General features: G+C 41.5%; 2 protein-coding genes across 2 annotated transcripts in view; one reads left to right on the plus strand and one right to left on the minus strand.

The window, feature by feature from the left end:
• INTS4 (integrator complex subunit 4) overlaps positions 1–18,886 on the plus strand; it is a 98,312-nt gene that overhangs the window by 78,532 nt on the left and 894 nt on the right. Inside the window, exons 16-21 of the mRNA XM_060177334.1 lie at positions 2,962–3,042; positions 4,106–4,236; positions 8,184–8,243; positions 10,052–10,211; positions 10,427–10,570; positions 12,927–13,047. Of these exons, the coding sequence (XP_060033317.1) occupies positions 2,962–3,042; positions 4,106–4,236; positions 8,184–8,243; positions 10,052–10,211; positions 10,427–10,570; positions 12,927–13,047 (697 nt within the window). The remainder of the gene's footprint in view (positions 1–2,961; positions 3,043–4,105; positions 4,237–8,183; positions 8,244–10,051; positions 10,212–10,426; positions 10,571–12,926; positions 13,048–18,886) is intronic.
• LOC132534048 (uncharacterized) lies at positions 13,421–15,450 on the minus strand. Its single transcript, XM_060177474.1, has 2 exons — positions 13,961–15,450; positions 13,421–13,919 (listed from the first exon to the last, which is right to left on the minus strand). The coding sequence occupies exon 1, from the start codon at positions 15,434–15,436 to the stop codon at positions 14,744–14,746; it is 693 nt and encodes a 230-aa protein (XP_060033457.1). The 5' UTR covers positions 15,437–15,450; the 3' UTR covers positions 13,421–13,919; positions 13,961–14,743.

Raw genomic sequence — 18,886 nt, forward strand, 5'->3', positions numbered from 1 at the left:
GACCATTTTTATTAGAATTCCCAAGATTTTAATTATTTATTTAAAGTATATTTTTAAAGGACTGTCACAGTGGGGGCCAGGCGGTCGTGCACCTGGTTAAGTGCACACAGTACAGTGAGCAATGACCCATGTTCAAGCCCCTGCTCCCTACCTGCAGAGGAAAGCTTCACGAGGTGTGAAGTAGGGCTGCAGGTCTATCTCTCTCTCTCTCTCTCTCGTTATCTCCCTTTCCTCTCTCAGTTTCTCTTTATCCAAAAATAAATAAGATAAAATAAAAATACTTATAAAATTTTAAAAAAGAACTGCCACAGGGCATTATCTTTATTTTGTTTAATTGGATAGATTCAGAGAGAAATTGAGAAGGAATGGAGAGAGAATGAGAGATAACACTGCTTTACAGTTCATGGAGCTCTTAACCGGGAATTGGGGACTAGGGGCTTGTGTATTGTCAAATGTGTGCTCTAATGAGTCTGCTACCACCAATTCTGCCTAAATAATTTCTTAAACATTTACTTATTTATGATAGAACTAGAGCATCACTGTGGCATATTTCATCCTGTGTATTGAACTCTGGACCTCATACTTGAGAGTACAATGCCTGGTTTACTGTGCCAACTCCTAGACTGCTTGCTTTATTCATTTATTATTATTTTTAAATTTATTTATTGAGGGATTAATGGTTTACACTTGACAGTAAAATACCATACATAGTTGTACATGCATAACATTTCTCAGTTTTCCACATAACAGTTCATCCCCAACTAGGTCCTCCTCTGCCATCATGTTCCAAGACCTGAGCCTTCCCCCAACCCCAGAGTCTTTTACTTTAGTGCAATATATTGTTTTTATTTTTAAGAGAGAAAGTGAAAGAGAGCATAGCATAGAAGCTTCCCTCTGTACTGTATGGGTTGGGCTCGAACCTGGACCATGCACATGCCAAACCAGGACATTAACCAAGAAAGTTATTTTACCAAGCCCCGCTTCCCATCCCTTCCTTCCCTCCTTCCTTCCTTCCTTCCTTCCTCCCTTCCTTCCTCCCTCCCTCCCTTCCTCCCTTCCTTCCTTCCTTTTCTTCTCTATTTATTTGTTTGTTTGTTTGTTTATTATTGGATAGAGACAGTGAAATTGAGAGGGGAGATAGAAAGACAGAGAGACACCTGTAGTACTGCTTCACCACTTTTGAAGCTTCACGCCCTGCAGGTGGGGAATTGGGTCTTAAACCTGGGTCCTTATGTACTGTTATGTGTGTGTTTGATCAGGTATGCCACCACCTGGCCCCTCTTCTTTCTTTAACCAGAGCACTGTTTGTGTCTGGCTCATGATGGTGCCAGGGACCATTCCAAAGGCCCTGGGACCTCAGATCCTCAGGCATAAGTCTTTGCTTTTTCTTTTTTTTTCCATTTTTTATATTTATTTATTCCCTTTGTTGTCCTTGTTGTTGTTGTTATTATTGATGTTGCTGCTGGCTAGGACAGAGAGAAATGGAGAGAGGAGGAGAAGACAGAGAGGGGGAGAGAAAGATAGACACCTGCAGACCTGCTTCACCGCCTGTGAAGCGACTCCCCTGCAGGTGGGGAGCCAGAGGCTCGAACCGGGATCCTTATGCAGGTCCTTCCTTGCACTTTGAGCCACGTGCACTTAACCCGCTGCGCTGCTGCCCGACTCCCAAAAATGTTTGCTTTACCACTATGCTATCTCCCTGGCCTTTTCTATTTCTTTTTTAACTTTATTTTTTATTTGATAGAGATGGAGAGAAATTGAGAGGAGAATGGGAGATTGAGAGGGAGAGAAAGACAGAGAGACACCTGCAGCCCTACTTCACCACTCATGAAGCTTTCCCCCTGCAGGGGGGCCAGGGGCTTGAACCTGGGTCTTTGTGCACTGTAATGCATGCACTTAACGAGGTGTGCCACCACCCAGCCCCTGGCCTTCTCTTTATTTTTATTTATAAACACACACACACACACACACAATTGAATTAGGTGGGACTGGGCAGTGGCACATACATTATTGTGCTCAAGAACATAGATAGTAGCCCCTATTCACACCTTCAGGAGGGAAGCTTCACAAATGGTGAAGCAGTGCTGTAGGTGTCTCTCTTTCTCTCACTGTCTCTATCTCCACTTCCCTCTCAATTTTTCTATGTCTATAATAATTAATAATAACAATAAATAGCTGCCCTGATCAGTGGATTCTTTGTGCAGGCACTGAGATGCAGCAGTAAACCTGATGGCAATTTTAAATAATTGGTTGAAATTGACTTATTTGTTTATTTATAAAATTAGTGCCTGAGAAACTGTTTTAGTCTTCTGAGTTTAAGAACAATTAAAATGGATTAGTGGCTTTCAGTTTCTGCAACAGAATTTTGCTATCATTTAAGCTTACAACTTCAGAGAGCCTGTCTCACTTGATAAGCCTTTATTTAACTTTAGTTTCAAATGTTGTTAGTCTTTAACTAACATCAAAATAGTTGGAGGAATCATAGTAGTTTCCACTGCAAGATGTCTGAGCTTGGTGTTGTGCTGGTGTTACACTGCATATATGTGAAAGTGGATATGTAAGCTGAAGTGGGTTGAGGTTTTAAAAAGTTCTTGTTAGACTCTGTGTGTGTGTGTGTGTGTGTGTATGTGTGTGTGTGTGTGTGTGTGTATGTGTGTGTGTGTGTGTGTGTGTGTGTATAACCTCTGCCACAGTTAAGAAATTGACCCCCACACCTGTGGACATCTAATCTTTGACAAAGGTAATTCTACCTCTTTGAAATAAGGATTCATAAGAAGCAATGTGTGTGAAAGCTCTAGGCTCTTTGTCTGATACTTAGGAAATGTATGTCAATATGTATGGCTTATTAAAATTGAAAGACAGCCTGAATCATGGTAGATTTTCAAAGCAAAGCAAATAGTTAAATCTCAAGAGATATGCTAGTGTTTTTGGTGCCTATCCTCTTTTGTTCTGTGTGTGTAGGCCTTGCAGGAAAAGCTCTGGAATGTGGCTGCCCCTTTGTATTTGAAGCAAAGTGATTTGGCCTCAGCAGCAGCAAAGCAGGTAAACTTTTCAAGACCTCTTGAGATAGATCTCTGTCTAGAATTGTCTTGTCTCTGTCAGAGCCATTGATTTTCACATGTCCTTATACCCCCTGCTGTATTCTCCCTTACTTCACTCTGTGACAGGAAGTAGTAACATAAGAAAAAGCCAAATCAGAGAGTATAACATTGGCCTAGGAGTCAAAGATGTGGGTTCTGGTTCCAGATTTACCTTTCTAATTTTTTGAATGATAATGAGTAGGCTATTTAACCTGTTTGGAGTTTTCTTTCTTCTGTAAAATATGGCATGTGAATTAGACTCTTCTTTTTTTTTTTCTTTTAAATATTTATTTTATTTATTTATTCCCTTTTGTTGCCCTTGTTGTTTTATTGTGCTAGTTATTATTGTTGTTGTCGTTGTTGGATAGGGCAGAGAGAAATGTAGAGGGAGGAGGGGAAGACAGAGAGGAGGAGAGAAAGATAGACACCTGCATACCTACTTCACCGCCTGTGAAGCGACTCCCCTGCAGGTGGGGAGCCGGGGTTCGAACCGGGATCCTTATGCCGGTCCTTGTGCTTTGCGCCACCTGCGCTTAACCTGCTGTGCTACAGCCCGACTCCCGTGAATTAGACTCTTCTAAGAATCTTTTGTGGGGGAGTCTGGTGGTAGCGCAGCCTGTTAAGTGCACATGGTGCGAAGTGCAAGGACTGGCACAAGGATCCTTGTTTGAGCCTGGGGCTCCCCACCTGCAGGGGAGTTGCTTCATAGTTGGTGAAGCAGGTCTGCAGGTGTCTATCTTTCTCTCTCCATCTCTACCTTCCCCTCTCTCCATTTTTCTCTATCCTATCCTATAATGATGGCATCAGTATCAACAACAATAACTGCAACAGTAAGAAGCAAGGGCAACAAAAGAGAAAATAAATAAATATTTAAAAAAAGAATCTTTTGTTTTCTAAAATACTATCTGATTGGATTTTAGATACACTAAAAAACCAGTAAATACAGATGGATCTTTCATCTGAAAATGTAGGATTAACTCATTGCAAGGCTGTTTGTATGTTTAACTTGTACCTTTTCCTTTTAGATCATGGAGGAGACCTACAAAATGGAGTTCATGTATAGTGGTGTGGAAAATAAGCAGGTGGTGATTATACATCACATGAGACTTCAGGCCAAAGCCTTACAACTGATAGTAACAGCCCGAACCACTCGAGGGTAAGTTATACCTTTGAACAAAGGTATATGGTTCTCTGAGACAGTTGTAAATACACCTTAAAAAATTTCATTATGGGTAATTATAAATGAAATTACATTTAGGAAAGACTACTCAAAGGGTAGATTATTTCTTCCTTTTTTTTTTTTTAATAAATATTTTGGTAACAAGGACGTTCACAGAAACTTTCATAGATTTCTTTAAGAATATGATGTCAGGTTAAGCATGCATGGTGCCAAGCTCAAGGACTGGTGTGCAGATCCTGGTTTGAGCCCCTTGCTCCCCACCTGCAGGGTAGTTGCTTCACAGGCGATGAGGCAGGTCTGCAGGTGTCTATCTTTCTCTCCCCCTCTGTCTTCCCCTCCTCTCTCCATTTCTCTCTGTCCTATCCATCAATGATGACATCAGTAACAACAATAATAACTACAACAACAATAAAAAATTTAAAACAAGGGCAACAAGAAGGATTTAAAAAAATGATGCCACAGGTGGCACAGTGGAGAAAGTGTTTGACCCTCGGGTATGAGGTTATGAGTTTATTCCCTGAAAGCGCATGTACAAGAGTGATGTTTTTGTTCTCCGTTTTGCTCTGTTTCTCATTAATAAATTTTAAAAAGAAAAAAAACAAAACCAATAAAACAGAAGAGTGTAGTGCTAGGAACTTCTTTTTCCTTTTAAAATTATTTATTGGATTAATGTTTTACATAAGACAGAAAATACAATAGTTTGTACATGCATAACATTTCTCAGTTTTCCACATAACAATACAACTCCCACTAAGTCCTCTGTCATGCTTTTTGGACCTGTACTATCCCCCCTCCTACCCCAGAGTTTTTAACATTGGTGCAGTACATCAACTCCAGTTCAGGTTCTACTTGTATTTTCTCCCCTGATCTTGTTTTTCAACTTCTGCCTGAGATTGAGATCATCCCATATTTATCTTTCTGTTTCTGATTTATTTCACTTAACATGATTTATGTATTCTGGTTATTAGCCTCTTGTTTGATGTATGGCCTGCAAAGATTTCTCCCATTTTGTGAGGGGTCTCTGTTTGGGTAGTAGTTTCTTTTGCTGTGCAGAAGCTTTTTAATTTGATGTAGTCCCATAGGTTTATACTTTCCCTAGTCTTCTTTGTAATTAGATTTGTTTCATTGAAAATCTTTAAAATTTATGCAGAAAAGAGTTCTGCCAATATTTTCCTCTAAGTATCTGATAGTTTGGGTCTAACATCCAAGTCCTTGATCCACTTGGAATTTACTTTTGTGTTTGGTGAAATACAGTGGTTAAGTTTCATTCTTCTGCATGTTTCAACCCATTTTTTCCAACACCATTTGTTGAAGAGACTCTGCTTTCCCCATTGAATAGTCTGGGCACCTTTGTCAAAGATTAGGTGTCCATAGGTTTGGGGGCTTACTTCTGGACTGTCACCTCTATTCCACTGGTCAGTGTGTCTATTTGTGTTCTAGTACCAAGCAGTTTTGATGACAATGGCCCTATAATACAATTTGAGATCTGGGAGTGTGATGCCTCCAGTTCTGTTCTTTCTTCTCAAGATTGTTTTGGCAATTCTAGGTCTTTTCTAGTTCCAGATAAATATTTGTAGCATTTGTTCTATTCTCCTACAAAATGTGGTTGGGATCTTGATGGGGATAGCCTTAAATTTGTAGATGGCTCTGGGTAGTATATTCATTTTGATGATGTTAATTCTTCCAACTCATGAACATGGAATATCTTTCCACTTCTTTGTGTCTTTTTCAGTTTCCTTGAGTAGTGACTCATAATTTTCAGTATACAAGCCTTTCACTTCTTTGATTTGGTTTATTCCTAGATATTTTATTGTTTTTGTTGCTATAGTAAAAGGAATTGATTTATGGATTTCAACTTCTTCTAATTTCATTTTTGTATAGAGGAATGCCACTGACTTTTGAATGTTAATTTTTTATTTTATTGATTTTTTTCTTTTTTGATTTGAGAGCGATGCAGAGAGAGACACAGAGAAACACCAGAACACTGCTCAGCTCTGGCTTATGGTGGTGTGGGGGTTGAACCTGGGACTTAGGAGCCTCAGGCATGAGAGTCTGTTTGCATAACCATTATGCTGTCCCCCCCCCACCCTGAATGTTAATTTTGTAGCCTGACACCTTACTGTATTGCCTGATGATTTCCAAAAGCTTCTTGCTGGATTCCTTAGGTTTTTCTATGTATACTATCATGTCATCTGCAGATAGGGAGAGTTTGACTTCTTCTCTTCCAATCTGTGTCCCTTTAATTCATTGCTCCTTCCTGATTACAATGGCAAGAACTTCCAACACTATATTGACTAGTAATGGTGATAGTGGGCAGCCCTGTCTAGTACCTGATCTGAGGGGAAATGCTTCCAGTTTTTCACCATTGAGTATGATGTTGGCTGTAGGTTTGCTATATATAGACTCCACTATCTTCAGGAATTTTCCATCTATTTTCAATTTTTGTAGGGTTTTGATCATAAAGGGATGTTGTATTTTGTCAAAGGCTTTCTCTGCATCTATTGATATGACCATGTGGTTTTTGGTCTTTCTTTTATTGATGTGGTGGATGATTTAATATACGTTGGTTGATTTACGTATATTAAACCAACCATCCATCCCTCGAATAAACCCCACTTGGTCATGATGAGCAATTTTTTCAATATACTGCTGTATCTGGTTGGCTAAAAGTTTGTTCAATATTTTAGCATCTGTGTTCATCAGAGATATTGGTCTGTAGTTCTTTTTTGCTTGTGTCCCTGTCTGCTTTTGGAATCAGAATGATGTTGGCTTCATAGAAGCTGGAAGGGAGTATTCCTGTGCCTTCAATCTTCTGTAAGAGTTTTAAAGTAGCGGTATTAACTCAGAACTTACTTTTCTGCTCTGAAGGAACTAGTAACCTCTTTTTGGCACAAAGACAAAAGAATGTACTGTACAGTGAGACTACCTTTTCATCTCCTGATTGAATCACAACTAGTTAAATTGAATCACACACACTAGTCGATTACTTGCATATGATAGGTTGAACCCAGGACCTTGCACATGATTCTTCTGAGCCAATAACTGGTACTCTCATGTGGTGCTGGGGATCCCGCCTAGGGCCTGGGGCATAATAAGACATGTGCTGTATGCAGTAGGTCACTTCCTGGGTCTCATCATTTTCCATTCAATTAGTCTCACCTTCCTGCAACATTTCTCTCCTCCCCTTTTTTCTGTACTTTGTTTACTTATTTATTTTAGATACAGACAAATTGAGAGAGAGGGGAGAGGTAGAGATGGAGAGCAAGGGAAAGGCAACTATAGCACTTTTTCACCACTTGTGAAACTTCCTCCCTGCTGGTGGGAACTGGGGGCTTGAACCTTGTGCACTGTAATATGTAATATGTGCACTCAGCCACATGCACCACCACCCATCCTTTCCTCTTTTTTTTTTTTTTTGCCTCCAGGGTTGTCACTGGGGCTCAGTGCCTGCACAAGGAGTTCACTTGCTCTTGGAGGCCTTTTTTTTCTTCTTTTTTTTTTGTTACTGTTGTTATTGATGTTGCTGTTGTTCTTGTTGGATAAGGCAGAGAGAAATCAAGAGTAGAGTGGGAGAGAAAGACGCCTGCAGACCTGCTTCACCACTTGTGAAGTGACCCCCCTGCAGGTGGGGGCCCTGGGACTGGAACCTGGATCCTTACTCTGGTCCTAGTGCTTTGCGCCACATGTGCTTAAACCAGTGTGCTACCACCTACCCCCATTCCCTTTCTTTTTAATCAGAGTACTTCTCAGCTCTGACTTACGGTGTTAGGGACTGAGTCTAGAAGTTCAAAGCTTCAGGCATGAAAATCATTTATATTACCATTTTGTTTTCTCCCCAGCCCTGTCCCTCCAACTTTTACTCTTAGCCCATAGTTTACAGATTACATGAGCCAATTACTTTGTTCTTTTTTCTTTTTCTGCAGAGTTGACCCCTTATTTGGAATGTGTGATAAATTTTTACAGGAAGTAGACTTTTTTCAGAGGTAAGTATTTGTTACCTTTCCAGCTAATTTTGCTATGTAGAGAACGACACTTAGAAGGAAACAAGAGTGATTGCTAGCCACAGTCCTTTGTTTAGCCCATGTATCAAACTATTATCTATGACAATGAATATAAATTTTTTATTTTATTTTTATAAAATTATTATTTTTAATCAGAGCACAGTTCAGCTCTGGCTTATGGTGGTGTGGGGGATTGGGCCTGAAACTCTGGAGCCTCAGGCATGAGAGTCTCTTTGCATTACCATTATGTTATCTACTCACTGCCCTATGAATATAAATTTTTAAAAAAATGTTTTTTTAATCCAGGCCAGGTGGTGATACACCTGGTTGAGTGTACAAATAAATATGCGCAAGGACCCATGCTTAAGCCCCATGTCCTGCAGGGGGAGAGCTTCATAAGTGGTAAAATAGTTCTTCTTTTTCTTTTTTTACTTTTTACTTATAAAAAGGAAACACTGACAAAAACCATAGGATAAGAGGGGTACAAGTCCACACAATTCCCACCACCAGAACTCCGTATCCCATCACCTTCCCTGATAGCTTCTCTATTATTTATCCCTCTGGGAGTATAGTGAAGTAGTTCTATAGGTGTTTCTCTTTCTCTCCCCTTCTCCTACATAAATAAATAAATAAATCTTTTTAAAAATAGAACATGTTGGATATTCAACAAACAAGGCTACTATGACAGTGTCACTAAGGCATAATTGCCTGAAGTGCCACCATTTTATTTTATTCCCTTTTTTAGTTATTATCTTTATTTATTGGATAGTGACAGCCAGAAATCAAGAGGGAACAGAGGGGGGTGATATAGAAAGAGACAGAGAGACACCTGCAGACCTGCTTCACCACTTGTGAAGATTTCCTCCTGCAGGTGGGGACCGGGGGCTTGAACCCAGGTTCTTATGCATTATAACTTTTGCACTCATGCAGGTGCACCACCACCTGGCCCCTATTAGAGTTCCTACATCAGGAAGTTGGGCAGTAGCACTGCGGGTTAAACACACATGGTGCAAAGTGCAAAGACTGGAGTAAGGATCCCGGTTCGAGCCCCCAGCTCCCCACCTGCAGGGGAGTCACTTCACAGCTGGTGAAGCAGGTCTGCAGGTGTCTATCTTTCTCTCCCCTTTCTGTCTTCCCCTCCTCTCTCCATTTCTCTCTGTCCTATCCAACAATGACATCAATAACAACAACAACAATAATAACTACAACAATACAACAACAAGGGCAACAAAGGGGAATAAATAAATAAATAAATATTTAAAAAATAATAAATTCCTACATTGGGGAGTCAGGTGGTAGTGCACATGACACGAACCGCAATGACCAGCACAAGAATCCTGGTTCGAGTCCACGGCTCTCCACCTGCAGGGGAGTCGCTTCACAAGCAGGTGAAGCAGGTTTGCGGGTGTCTTGTCTTTCTCTCCCCTTCTCTGTCTTCCCCATCTCTCTCCATTTCTCTTTGTCCTGTCCAAGAACAACATCAACAACAATAATAACTACAACAATAAAACAACAAGGGCAACAAAAAGGAGTAAATAAATATTTAAAAAAAATTTTTTTTTTAATATTACTAATAATTCCTACATCAGGGATTGGCACATATTTGGGACTTTGCAGTGAATGAATATATAGTCCATTTATCTTTTGTTTTCTTTTTTTATCAAAGCACTGCTTAGCTGTGGTTTATGGTGGTTGGGGGATTGAATCTGGGACGTCATAGCATCAGGCTTGAGTCTTTTTGCATAACTATCCTGCTGTCTACCCTCACCCTCTTCTGTTTGTTATTTCAGGTGTTTTGTTGCTGATTTGCCCCACCTGCAGGACAGTTTTGTGGACAAACTTCTCGACCTTATGCCCCGACTCATGACTTCCAAACCTGTAGAAGTGGTCAAAATTCTCCAAACCATGCTGCGGCAGAGTACATTCCTGCACCTCCCCCTTCCAGAGCAGGTGAGGGTCCATGTTATACCCGCCAGGTCAAATCTGCCTGTTCAGTCCAAGTACTCCCCTCACTTATCTCTGTCCCTTGCAGCAGCTGGGTCATGGCTTTTCTTCCAAGTGGCTCTCCCATACCTACCCACAAAGAAGATAAAAAGACAAGGCAATTCCTCAATGCCCAAGGATAACTTGACTTTAGAACAATTATATTTTCTTCTTGCTTAAAGATCCACAAAGCCTCAGCTACCATCATCGAGCCAGCAGGAGAGTCAGACAACCCTCTGCGGTTCACCTCTGGATTGGTGGTGGCCCTGGATGTGGATGCCACCCTAGAGCATGTGCAGGATCCTCAGAGCACCGTCAAAGTCCAGGTATGTCAGATCTGGGTCCTCATGGAGGCTCTGGACTCACTTTTTAAAAAAATTTTATTAGTGATTTAATATTGATTTACAAAATTACATGTTAAGAGGGGTATAATTCCATACAGTTCCCACCACCAGAGTTCTGAATCCCCAATCCCTCCATTGCAAGCCACAGCAGTTTTCCTAAGGTTGCAGACATGTGTCTACATACATAATTGCCCCCTTTTTCTTCCAGGTCCCATCCTCTCTTCCCCTGAAAGCCACACACAACATATATACACACAACCCTATACTACATCCAAATGTCCCTCCCTTTTTTTCTCTTCTCTTTCCGGGTCGTGATGAAGCTGGAGTTCAGAGCTCTCTTATCCTCTTTTTTCTATCACTTTCCCACTGGTAATATGGATCAAAATTGTTTTGGGGGTACAGAAGGTTACTTCTCTGCTGGACATGGCCTGTTTCTATCTTTCCCTAGTGGGGTAGAGCTCTGGATAGGTGGAGTTTCAAGACATATTGGTGAGGTCATCTGCCCAGAGAAGCCAGGATGGAATTATGACAGCATCTGCAACTTGGTGGCTAGAAGGTGGCAGGATATAAAGTGAGACAAAATGTTAATGAACAGGCACCAAAAAGTAGGAACAGAACAGATGAGATTAGGGATTTTAGGGTGGAAGGAAACTAGGAAGTCAATTTTAGGCATGTTTCTAGGGGCCCTCGACTATGGTAGTTCTTGCTTGAGTTTGATAGCTAACATGAAGTTCGATAAAAATACTGTTTCAGGAAATGGTGTCAGAGTAGAGAAAATGGCTAGAAAGTAGCGAGTAGCTCCCATTCTTTTTTTTTTTTTTGTCTCCAGGGTTATACTGGGGCTTTGTGCCTGCACTACAAATCCACTGCTCCTGAAGGCTATTTTTTCCCTTTTGTTGCCCTTATTGTTTATTGTTGTTCTTATTGCTGTCATTGTTGTTGGATAGGACAGAGAGAAATCAAGAGAGGATAGGAAGACAGAGAAAGGGAAAGAAAGACATCTGCAGACCTGCTTTACTGCTTGTGAAGCAACCCCTCTGCAGGTGGGGAGCTGGGGGCTTGAAACCAGATCCTTGCATGGGTCCTTGAGCTTTGTACTATTTGTGCCTAAGTGGGTGCACCACCACCCAGCCCCCTGCATAATGGTTTTGTAAAAGACTTTAGTGGCTGAAGCTCTGAGGTCCCTGGTTCAGTCACCAATACCACTATATGCCAGAACTGGGCAATGCTCTGGTCTTTTTCTGTGTGTCTTGCTCTCTGTATCTCTCATTAAAATTTAATATTAAAAAAAAAACATTTAAAGTAAATACATAAATAGTGGGCCAGGCAGTGGTGCACCTGGTTGAGTACATATATTACCATTTGTAAGGACATGTTCAAGCCCATGGCTTCCACCAGCAGGGTGCCTCTGAAGCAGTGAAGACATTGTTGCAGATAACTCTGTTTATCCCTCTCTATCTCTGTCTCCCCTCTTAATTTCTATCAACAAAAAAAGAAAGGAAGTTCTTAATTAGTGAAATAAAATAAAGGAAGAAAGCGGGGAGGAAGAAAGACAGGAGGAAAAGAAAGAGAGATGAAGGGTTAACAGAATATGCTACCCCAAAATATGCATTACTAGTGTAAGGATTATGGAGGATAATTAATTCTGAGAGGCTGTAGAAATTGGGGAATCCCAGAACAGAGTAGTAGAAGGGTTTATTTGTTTTTGTTTTTTTTTGTGTGTGTGTGTGTGTGTATGTATGTGTGAGGGAAATTTACACTTATATAGCAAATCTCCAATTCTATGGGCTTCACTCTCTACTAGGAAAAATTGAAAGATTAAATCTTGAGAAATTCTTTTTTATTTAGAATTTCTAGACTTCAATCTGTACTACAATCATAGCATTGTTTACCCTGCTATGCTTGATGCCTTTTAACTCATGCTGCCTCTACCTCAGTTTTACTCTTTTGTCTTTAAAAAGAGATAATATTTAAAGTGATGACTAAACCATTTCTGAGGATTACTCAGTTTTGCTGGATATTTTTTTCAATTTTTATTTATAAAATAGAAATATTGACAAGACTAGGATAAGCGGGTTCCTGGGTATTTTTGATGTATACTGGGTGTGTAAAAGAATTGAACAACTTCTGTTTTGTTTTTTGTCCTATTTATCTCACCAAACACTGCTTTATGCCATGTAGGGCAGTGTTGTTGGTGGTGTTACCCTCCCATTAAGGAGTAGGGTTTCATGAAAGTTGGTATCATCTTCATCTTTGGGGTTCCACAGGAGATGTCACCAGCAATTTTATCAAAAGTTCTTGGTTTCCTACCTCTTTGTTTCTCATTTGTTGCTCTTAGGTCTTGTATCCAGATGGCCAGGCTCAGATGATCCATCCCAAACCAGCGGACTTCCGGAATCCAGGCCCTGGTCGTCACCGGCTTATCACTCAGGTGTACCTCTCCCACACTGCCTGGACAGGTAAGGAGTCAGTGGGGAGAGGGAAGAAGAGAGGAGACAGGGAAAATGTGTTCCTGGGAATTGTACCTGTACTAAGGCTTTGAGCTTTGTTTTTGCTTTTGCAGTTTTAAAAAACAAGGATTAAAAAAAAGGGGGGGGGGAACAAGGATTAGCCTGCTAAAGATATAACTTAGTTTCACTTACCCAGGAATCTCCAGCTTAAGCTCTTACTTACCCTGTTAGAGCTAAGCATCAACATCTGCCTCCTAGATCATTCTATATATCTTTCTGTCTGGAATGTTTTGTACTATTTGTCAAACCTCTCACCCCACATGAGAAGAGAATTCCATTTTCTAATCCCTTCTAATGAGGGAACTTACACATGAGAAAAAAAAAAGTTTGCTCAGTTGGTGTCGTTTTACCCGGCTGGGTTCATGGGCGGGTAACAGAGACAACCAGAGACACACGGCTGATCTGAAAACGCAGTTTAATCTTTATTCACGAGTGGGCAAACATGTGCTCCTCCATCTTTCTCCTCCGGCGGCAGAGAGGGACTCCTAAACTAATCACCACACAGATCGTCCTGCATCCTTCTCCTCTGGTGGCTACAGCAGGAACCCAGGAAGTACGTAGGATAGGGGGCGAGGAGAAGGGAGTAGTGTGAAAACTAGCAAGGGCTAAACCAAATCTCCCGGCGGGGGAGAGTGCATAGCAACAGTTCCCCCTTTTCTTTTTAACTAAATGACCATAGTATCAGGAGTGTGGGGTGAACAGAAACCTATATCGTACAGGCATTTAAAAAAAAGAAACTGGCACAAACATGGAAGAACATGTAAGCGAGCAACAAGAACCAGTGTGCTGCCAAGGGAAGGCCTGAGGGGGCCATTTTTTGCCTCTTTGGGCAAAGTTTTATTAGCTAAAGAACCTTTGCTACCTCTGTGGGCTTTTGCCTCGACGGGCATTTTTTTTTTCTGTGGGCATTACTTTGCATGGGGTGGGGGTATGGCCTATAGTCCCAAGGCAGCTGGCTGCAGTCTTTGAGAAACCCAGCAGCATAAAGGGAAGCTGCTGTAGAGTTGTGTAAAGTGTCCAAGAGGTGTACCAGTGAGTCCGATAGAAGTGTCAGTCCAAAGCAGATGTCCACTGAAGAATGCCAGGGGGTGGAACGTTGTATGAGGAAGGTCAACTGTTGGAATTCCACTTTTCTGTAGAGAAATTGACAGCTGCAATTCACTTATTTATGAAACAAAACTTGTAGCAGGTTAGAAGTTTACTACAATTGATAACTCTATTACAATTGGAAGTCTTTTTTAGTATGATTTTAAGGTTGTTTAAAGTTTAAACAATAAAATGTGGAAAGGTAAACAGAAGAACCATAGGAAAAAAAAACACCTAAGGCATGAGAATCATTAGCATAACCATTGTGTAATCTACCATTTCTAATTGAGAAGGATTCGAGAGTTTTACATATCAACAAGTCTATTTAACTTTTTGTTACACCCATTGAAGATGGAGACACACCCTAGGTATGCGCAGGGTTTTTTTTCTTTTTTTTAGACTAACAGTTAAAATAAATTGATTTTTAACTAATTTTTAACTCAGACTTTAAATGTAAGTTGATTTTACCTTTATGAGAACTATGTTGAAAACCTTTTTCATTTAACTGTCTGGTAAGAATATAGCCTTAAAGTTACATTTTTAACCTTAAAGTTAATGTTTACCAAACTTTAAACACATACGTAAACATGGTCTTCAATACACAAGGAGGAAAACTTTTGTTACGAAGACATGTCATTTTAAACACGAGTTTAGATCTATACTGTCTTAGCCGTTTGGGGAATGCATTGTCCAGAGGTGGCTTCTTGCGCAACTTCAGCTCCAGGAATTGTAGGTAGCGATCTCTGCAGGAATCTCTCTGTATTCTAGCTTTTCTGACTTCAGAGCCGAATTGGGGATCTCGGCCAGGGGGCCCTGTTTCAGCAGGGAGCCCGAGGTCTCCAGGTGGTCCAGGATCTGTCCAGACTTCATAGCAGAAGGGCGGGTGGGCCAGCCGTGCAGAAGGCGCGGGCCAAAGTGCCCCGGTGTAGCTGCCAGGATGGGCTGCAGCCCTGCCCGCCATGCCTGCTGCCCTGCTCTCGGAGGCGGAGCAGCGTGGGGGGAGCCCACGCCCAAAGCCCCGCGCCCCGCAGCGGAAAGCCAGCTCATGCGGGCTGGCGTTGGGCGGAAACCACAGAGTGGTCCAGAGATAAATGTTCCAGAAACAGCAAAACAGTCTCGTGAAGAAAGGGCAGAGGCCTTTGGAGATCTCTTCAACGAGCAGAAGAGAAGGCCATAGTGCATAGGTAGCCAAATTGTCACTTATCTGGGGGATGGGCAGGTCACGTCCCACGTTGTAGGCGCCATATGTCATTTTAATCGGGCTGGCTTCTCGGGCAGGTAACAGAGACGACCAGAGACACACGGCTGAGCTGAGAACGCAATTTAATCTTTATTTACAAGCGGGCAATGTGCTCCTCCATCTTTCTTCTCTGGCAGCAGAGAGGGACTCTCAAACTAATCACCACACAGATCTGTCCTGCATCCTTCTCCTCCGGCGACTGTGGCAGGAACTCAGGAAGTACGTAGGATAAGGGGCGGGGAGAAGGGAGTAGCACGAAAACTAGCAAGGGCTAAACTAAATCTCCCTGCAGGGGAGAGTGCATAGCAACAAGTCGGTAAAGCACATTTCTTTGTATGGATGAATTCCCAGATTCAATCTCCTGTATCAAATGTGCTCTGATTTCTCTCCTTATAATATAAAAATGTGTTAAAAGGGGGGAATGAGGCAGGGAGATAGCCAACCTATTAGATTGTTTCTTGCCATGTGCAAGAAAGATATTGGATTTGAACTTCAGCACCATGTGGGAACACCATGGCTGGCGGAATGGTGCTATATTGTCATATTAACCTACAGCCCTATAAAAACAGAAACAATGGAAAATTGGGCCCAGCAGCTTGACCATGCATGTATCCCTGACTTTATACCTGGATGTGGATGAGAAAAAATGAGAGAGAGAGAGAGAGAGAGAGAGAGAGAAAGAAAATGCTGTACAACAGCATTACTTTGGAATAGCTAAGGTTTAGGGAAGTATATCATAGCAGTAGAAATTGAAATGTTTTGGCTTATTCATGGTCACACAGCAAATCAGTGCCTAAACCAGACCTAAACTATAGGCTGAATTTAATGAACTCTGAATCCTCAATTTAAAGGACTAGGATTATCTAGATTCACCTTCTCTGAGACTCCTGATATTAAAATGCTATTAAAACCTAAATTCTCCTGATAGCACTTATTAGTGTCAAATATTTTCTCACTCAGTTTACTGACTTCTTCTCAAATCAGCATGTACATTGAGCTACAGCAAACAATTGCTCATCATCTTATCTTCTATATAACCAAAGCTTCTATATCCTGTATCCCTGGTCCCTTCCATGTTGCAGGTACTCAAACAATGGTGAACATTAATTATTAAATGTGCAGTTAAGATTCATTTAGTCCTATGGCCCAGGATGTGGATAAAGTGTTGGACTTGCTAACATGAGGTCCCAAGTTTAATTCTTAGCATTGCAGAAAATCATGTTCCAGTTCCCTCGATTTCTTCTCCCCTCCCCTCTTATTAAGAAATAAATCTTTTTTTTTCCTAATAATTGGGCAGTGGCAGCCCAGTAGTAAACATACATTAAAGTACACAAGGACACGGTTCAAGCCCCCATTCCCCACTGGAATTTTCGACAGGGTTCAGTGCTTGCCTAGCTCTACCATTCCCAGCAGCTTTTTTTTTTTTCCCCTTTCATTCTTCTATTTCTTTACTTATTTCTTCCTTTCTCTTTTTCTTTCTGATAGAGAGGTAAGAGGCAAAGAGCCAGGATCTTTTGTTTCTTTTTCCCTCTGTCTCTTCTTGTTTTATCTTTTTTCTCCGTCTCTGATGACAGTCACTTGAGTTACCCATTTTATCAGACAGGCAAATCAGCCATATGGGGTTGAATCCCCTCCAGAGTTTGGCTGCTTGAAAGTGCTATGAGAGCCAAGGTTGGTTTATGGTTGGGTGTTGGCAACAGCCACCTGTCACAAAAGAGGCCCAGGAGGTGATACAGCAGATAAAACAGTTAAGAGACCTCAAGCATGAAGTTCCAAGTTTGTTCCCCGGCACCACATGTACCACAGGGATATTCTGGTTCTCTATTAACAAATAATTGTTTGAAAAAGTGGTCACACTCTTAGTAAGGGAGCTGATAATGGAGCCTGGTTCCAGAGAGCCTGGTTCCAGAGAGCTCATATTGGGTGGTGCATGTACCACATGGCTACTCCGTAGTGGTGCTGAGGCTGCTCTCTGGGCTTGGCTAAGTTGCTCTGGATGCGTATTAACTTTTCCATTCTTGGAAGGTGGCAGTCCAGTCTCTGCTCAGATTCCTGGGGAGAAGCCTGACAGTGACCAGGAAGTAGGTAGGGAGGCATTTCGGAGTCCTGGCATACCTGCCCTTGTTTAATTTACATCCACCCAGCCCCCATTCCTGCCCTCTGAACTTCTTGTGCTTGGGTTCATTTTGTACATTTGTAACTTTTACTCTAGAATCTGAATTGAGGAGAACATTCCAGGCTCATCCTGTCCCTGGCCTTTTCACTTGCTCTTTTATTTCCCTTACATCCTTTCCCTTTTTTGTAAAAGCCACATGGTTACTAGAAAAACTATAATTGCTTTAACTTATGAACTGGGCTCAAATTCTGGCACTGGATGTACTTAGAACCTCTCAGAATCTTGAGGTTTTGGGTGAGGTTGGGGGTGAGAGTCTGATAGTCTTTCTTTTGTGGTGTGTCTTGGGGTTCCATGCGTAGTACAGAGCAAGTGTTCTCTGTCAATACCTCCTGCATGTCTTAAATTCAGGGTCAGCTTGCCTGAGCATATCCCATACTCCACTGCAGTCATCTCTGCTTCACCAGCCAAAAGGCCAGAATTACTTTCCTGTGACCCATCTACTCACAGACTACAGAGCAGTATCACAATGTGTGACAGAAAAATAAACGGTTCCTGAAATCTGTCTCTGTGCACTAGTGAGAATTTTGGGTCAGAACCATTTTCTGATCAAAGGCTTCTTCACTAACACTAGAGTTCTCTGTACATGGAGCACAGGAAAAGTGCAGTTATTTGAGCTTGGGAACTGCCACATGCACACAACTCGTGACTCTTGACCTTGAGGCTGAAAGACCTCCCAAATAGAATTTATTTGAAAATTTATTTTATTTATGTCATATATGAGTTTCAGGCAGGGAAGACAGTATAGTGGTTATGTAAAAAGACTTCAGTGCAGGTCCCAGGTTCAATCCCCAGCACCACCATAATCCAGAACTCAGCAGTGCTCTGGTAATAAATAAATAAATAAATGGAGGAGGAGGAAGAAGAAAGGGAAAAAGGGGGGGAAAGCTTATGAGAGAAGCCAAAGCACCACCCCAGCATATGCAGCACAGGGATCAAACCAAGAACTTCTGGCATGCAAATTCTTTGCTATCAGCTAAGCTATACACCTAGCAAGCAACTGTGGAAGGTTTTTTTTCGCTCACTAATCATCTCAGGGTGCCCAGAACAAACCAAGGAGAAGGTGGGATTGTAACTGAGCTTAGCCTCAAGATCAGCCTTACAGGATTCAGCCTGGGAAAGCATTTATGTATGGTGAAGGAGAAGGGAGAGATGTGCACAGATTCTAAAAAATAAAATAAAACTCAAAATTTTTATTTATTTAGTTTCTTACTGCCACCAGGCTTATCACTGAGGCTCAGTGCCAGCACTACAGATCCACTCCTGGTGACCATTCCCCCCCCTTTTCT

This window comes from Erinaceus europaeus, chromosome 17, assembly GCF_950295315.1.
Source record: "Erinaceus europaeus chromosome 17, mEriEur2.1, whole genome shotgun sequence".
NCBI lineage: Eukaryota > Metazoa > Chordata > Mammalia > Eulipotyphla > Erinaceidae > Erinaceus > Erinaceus europaeus.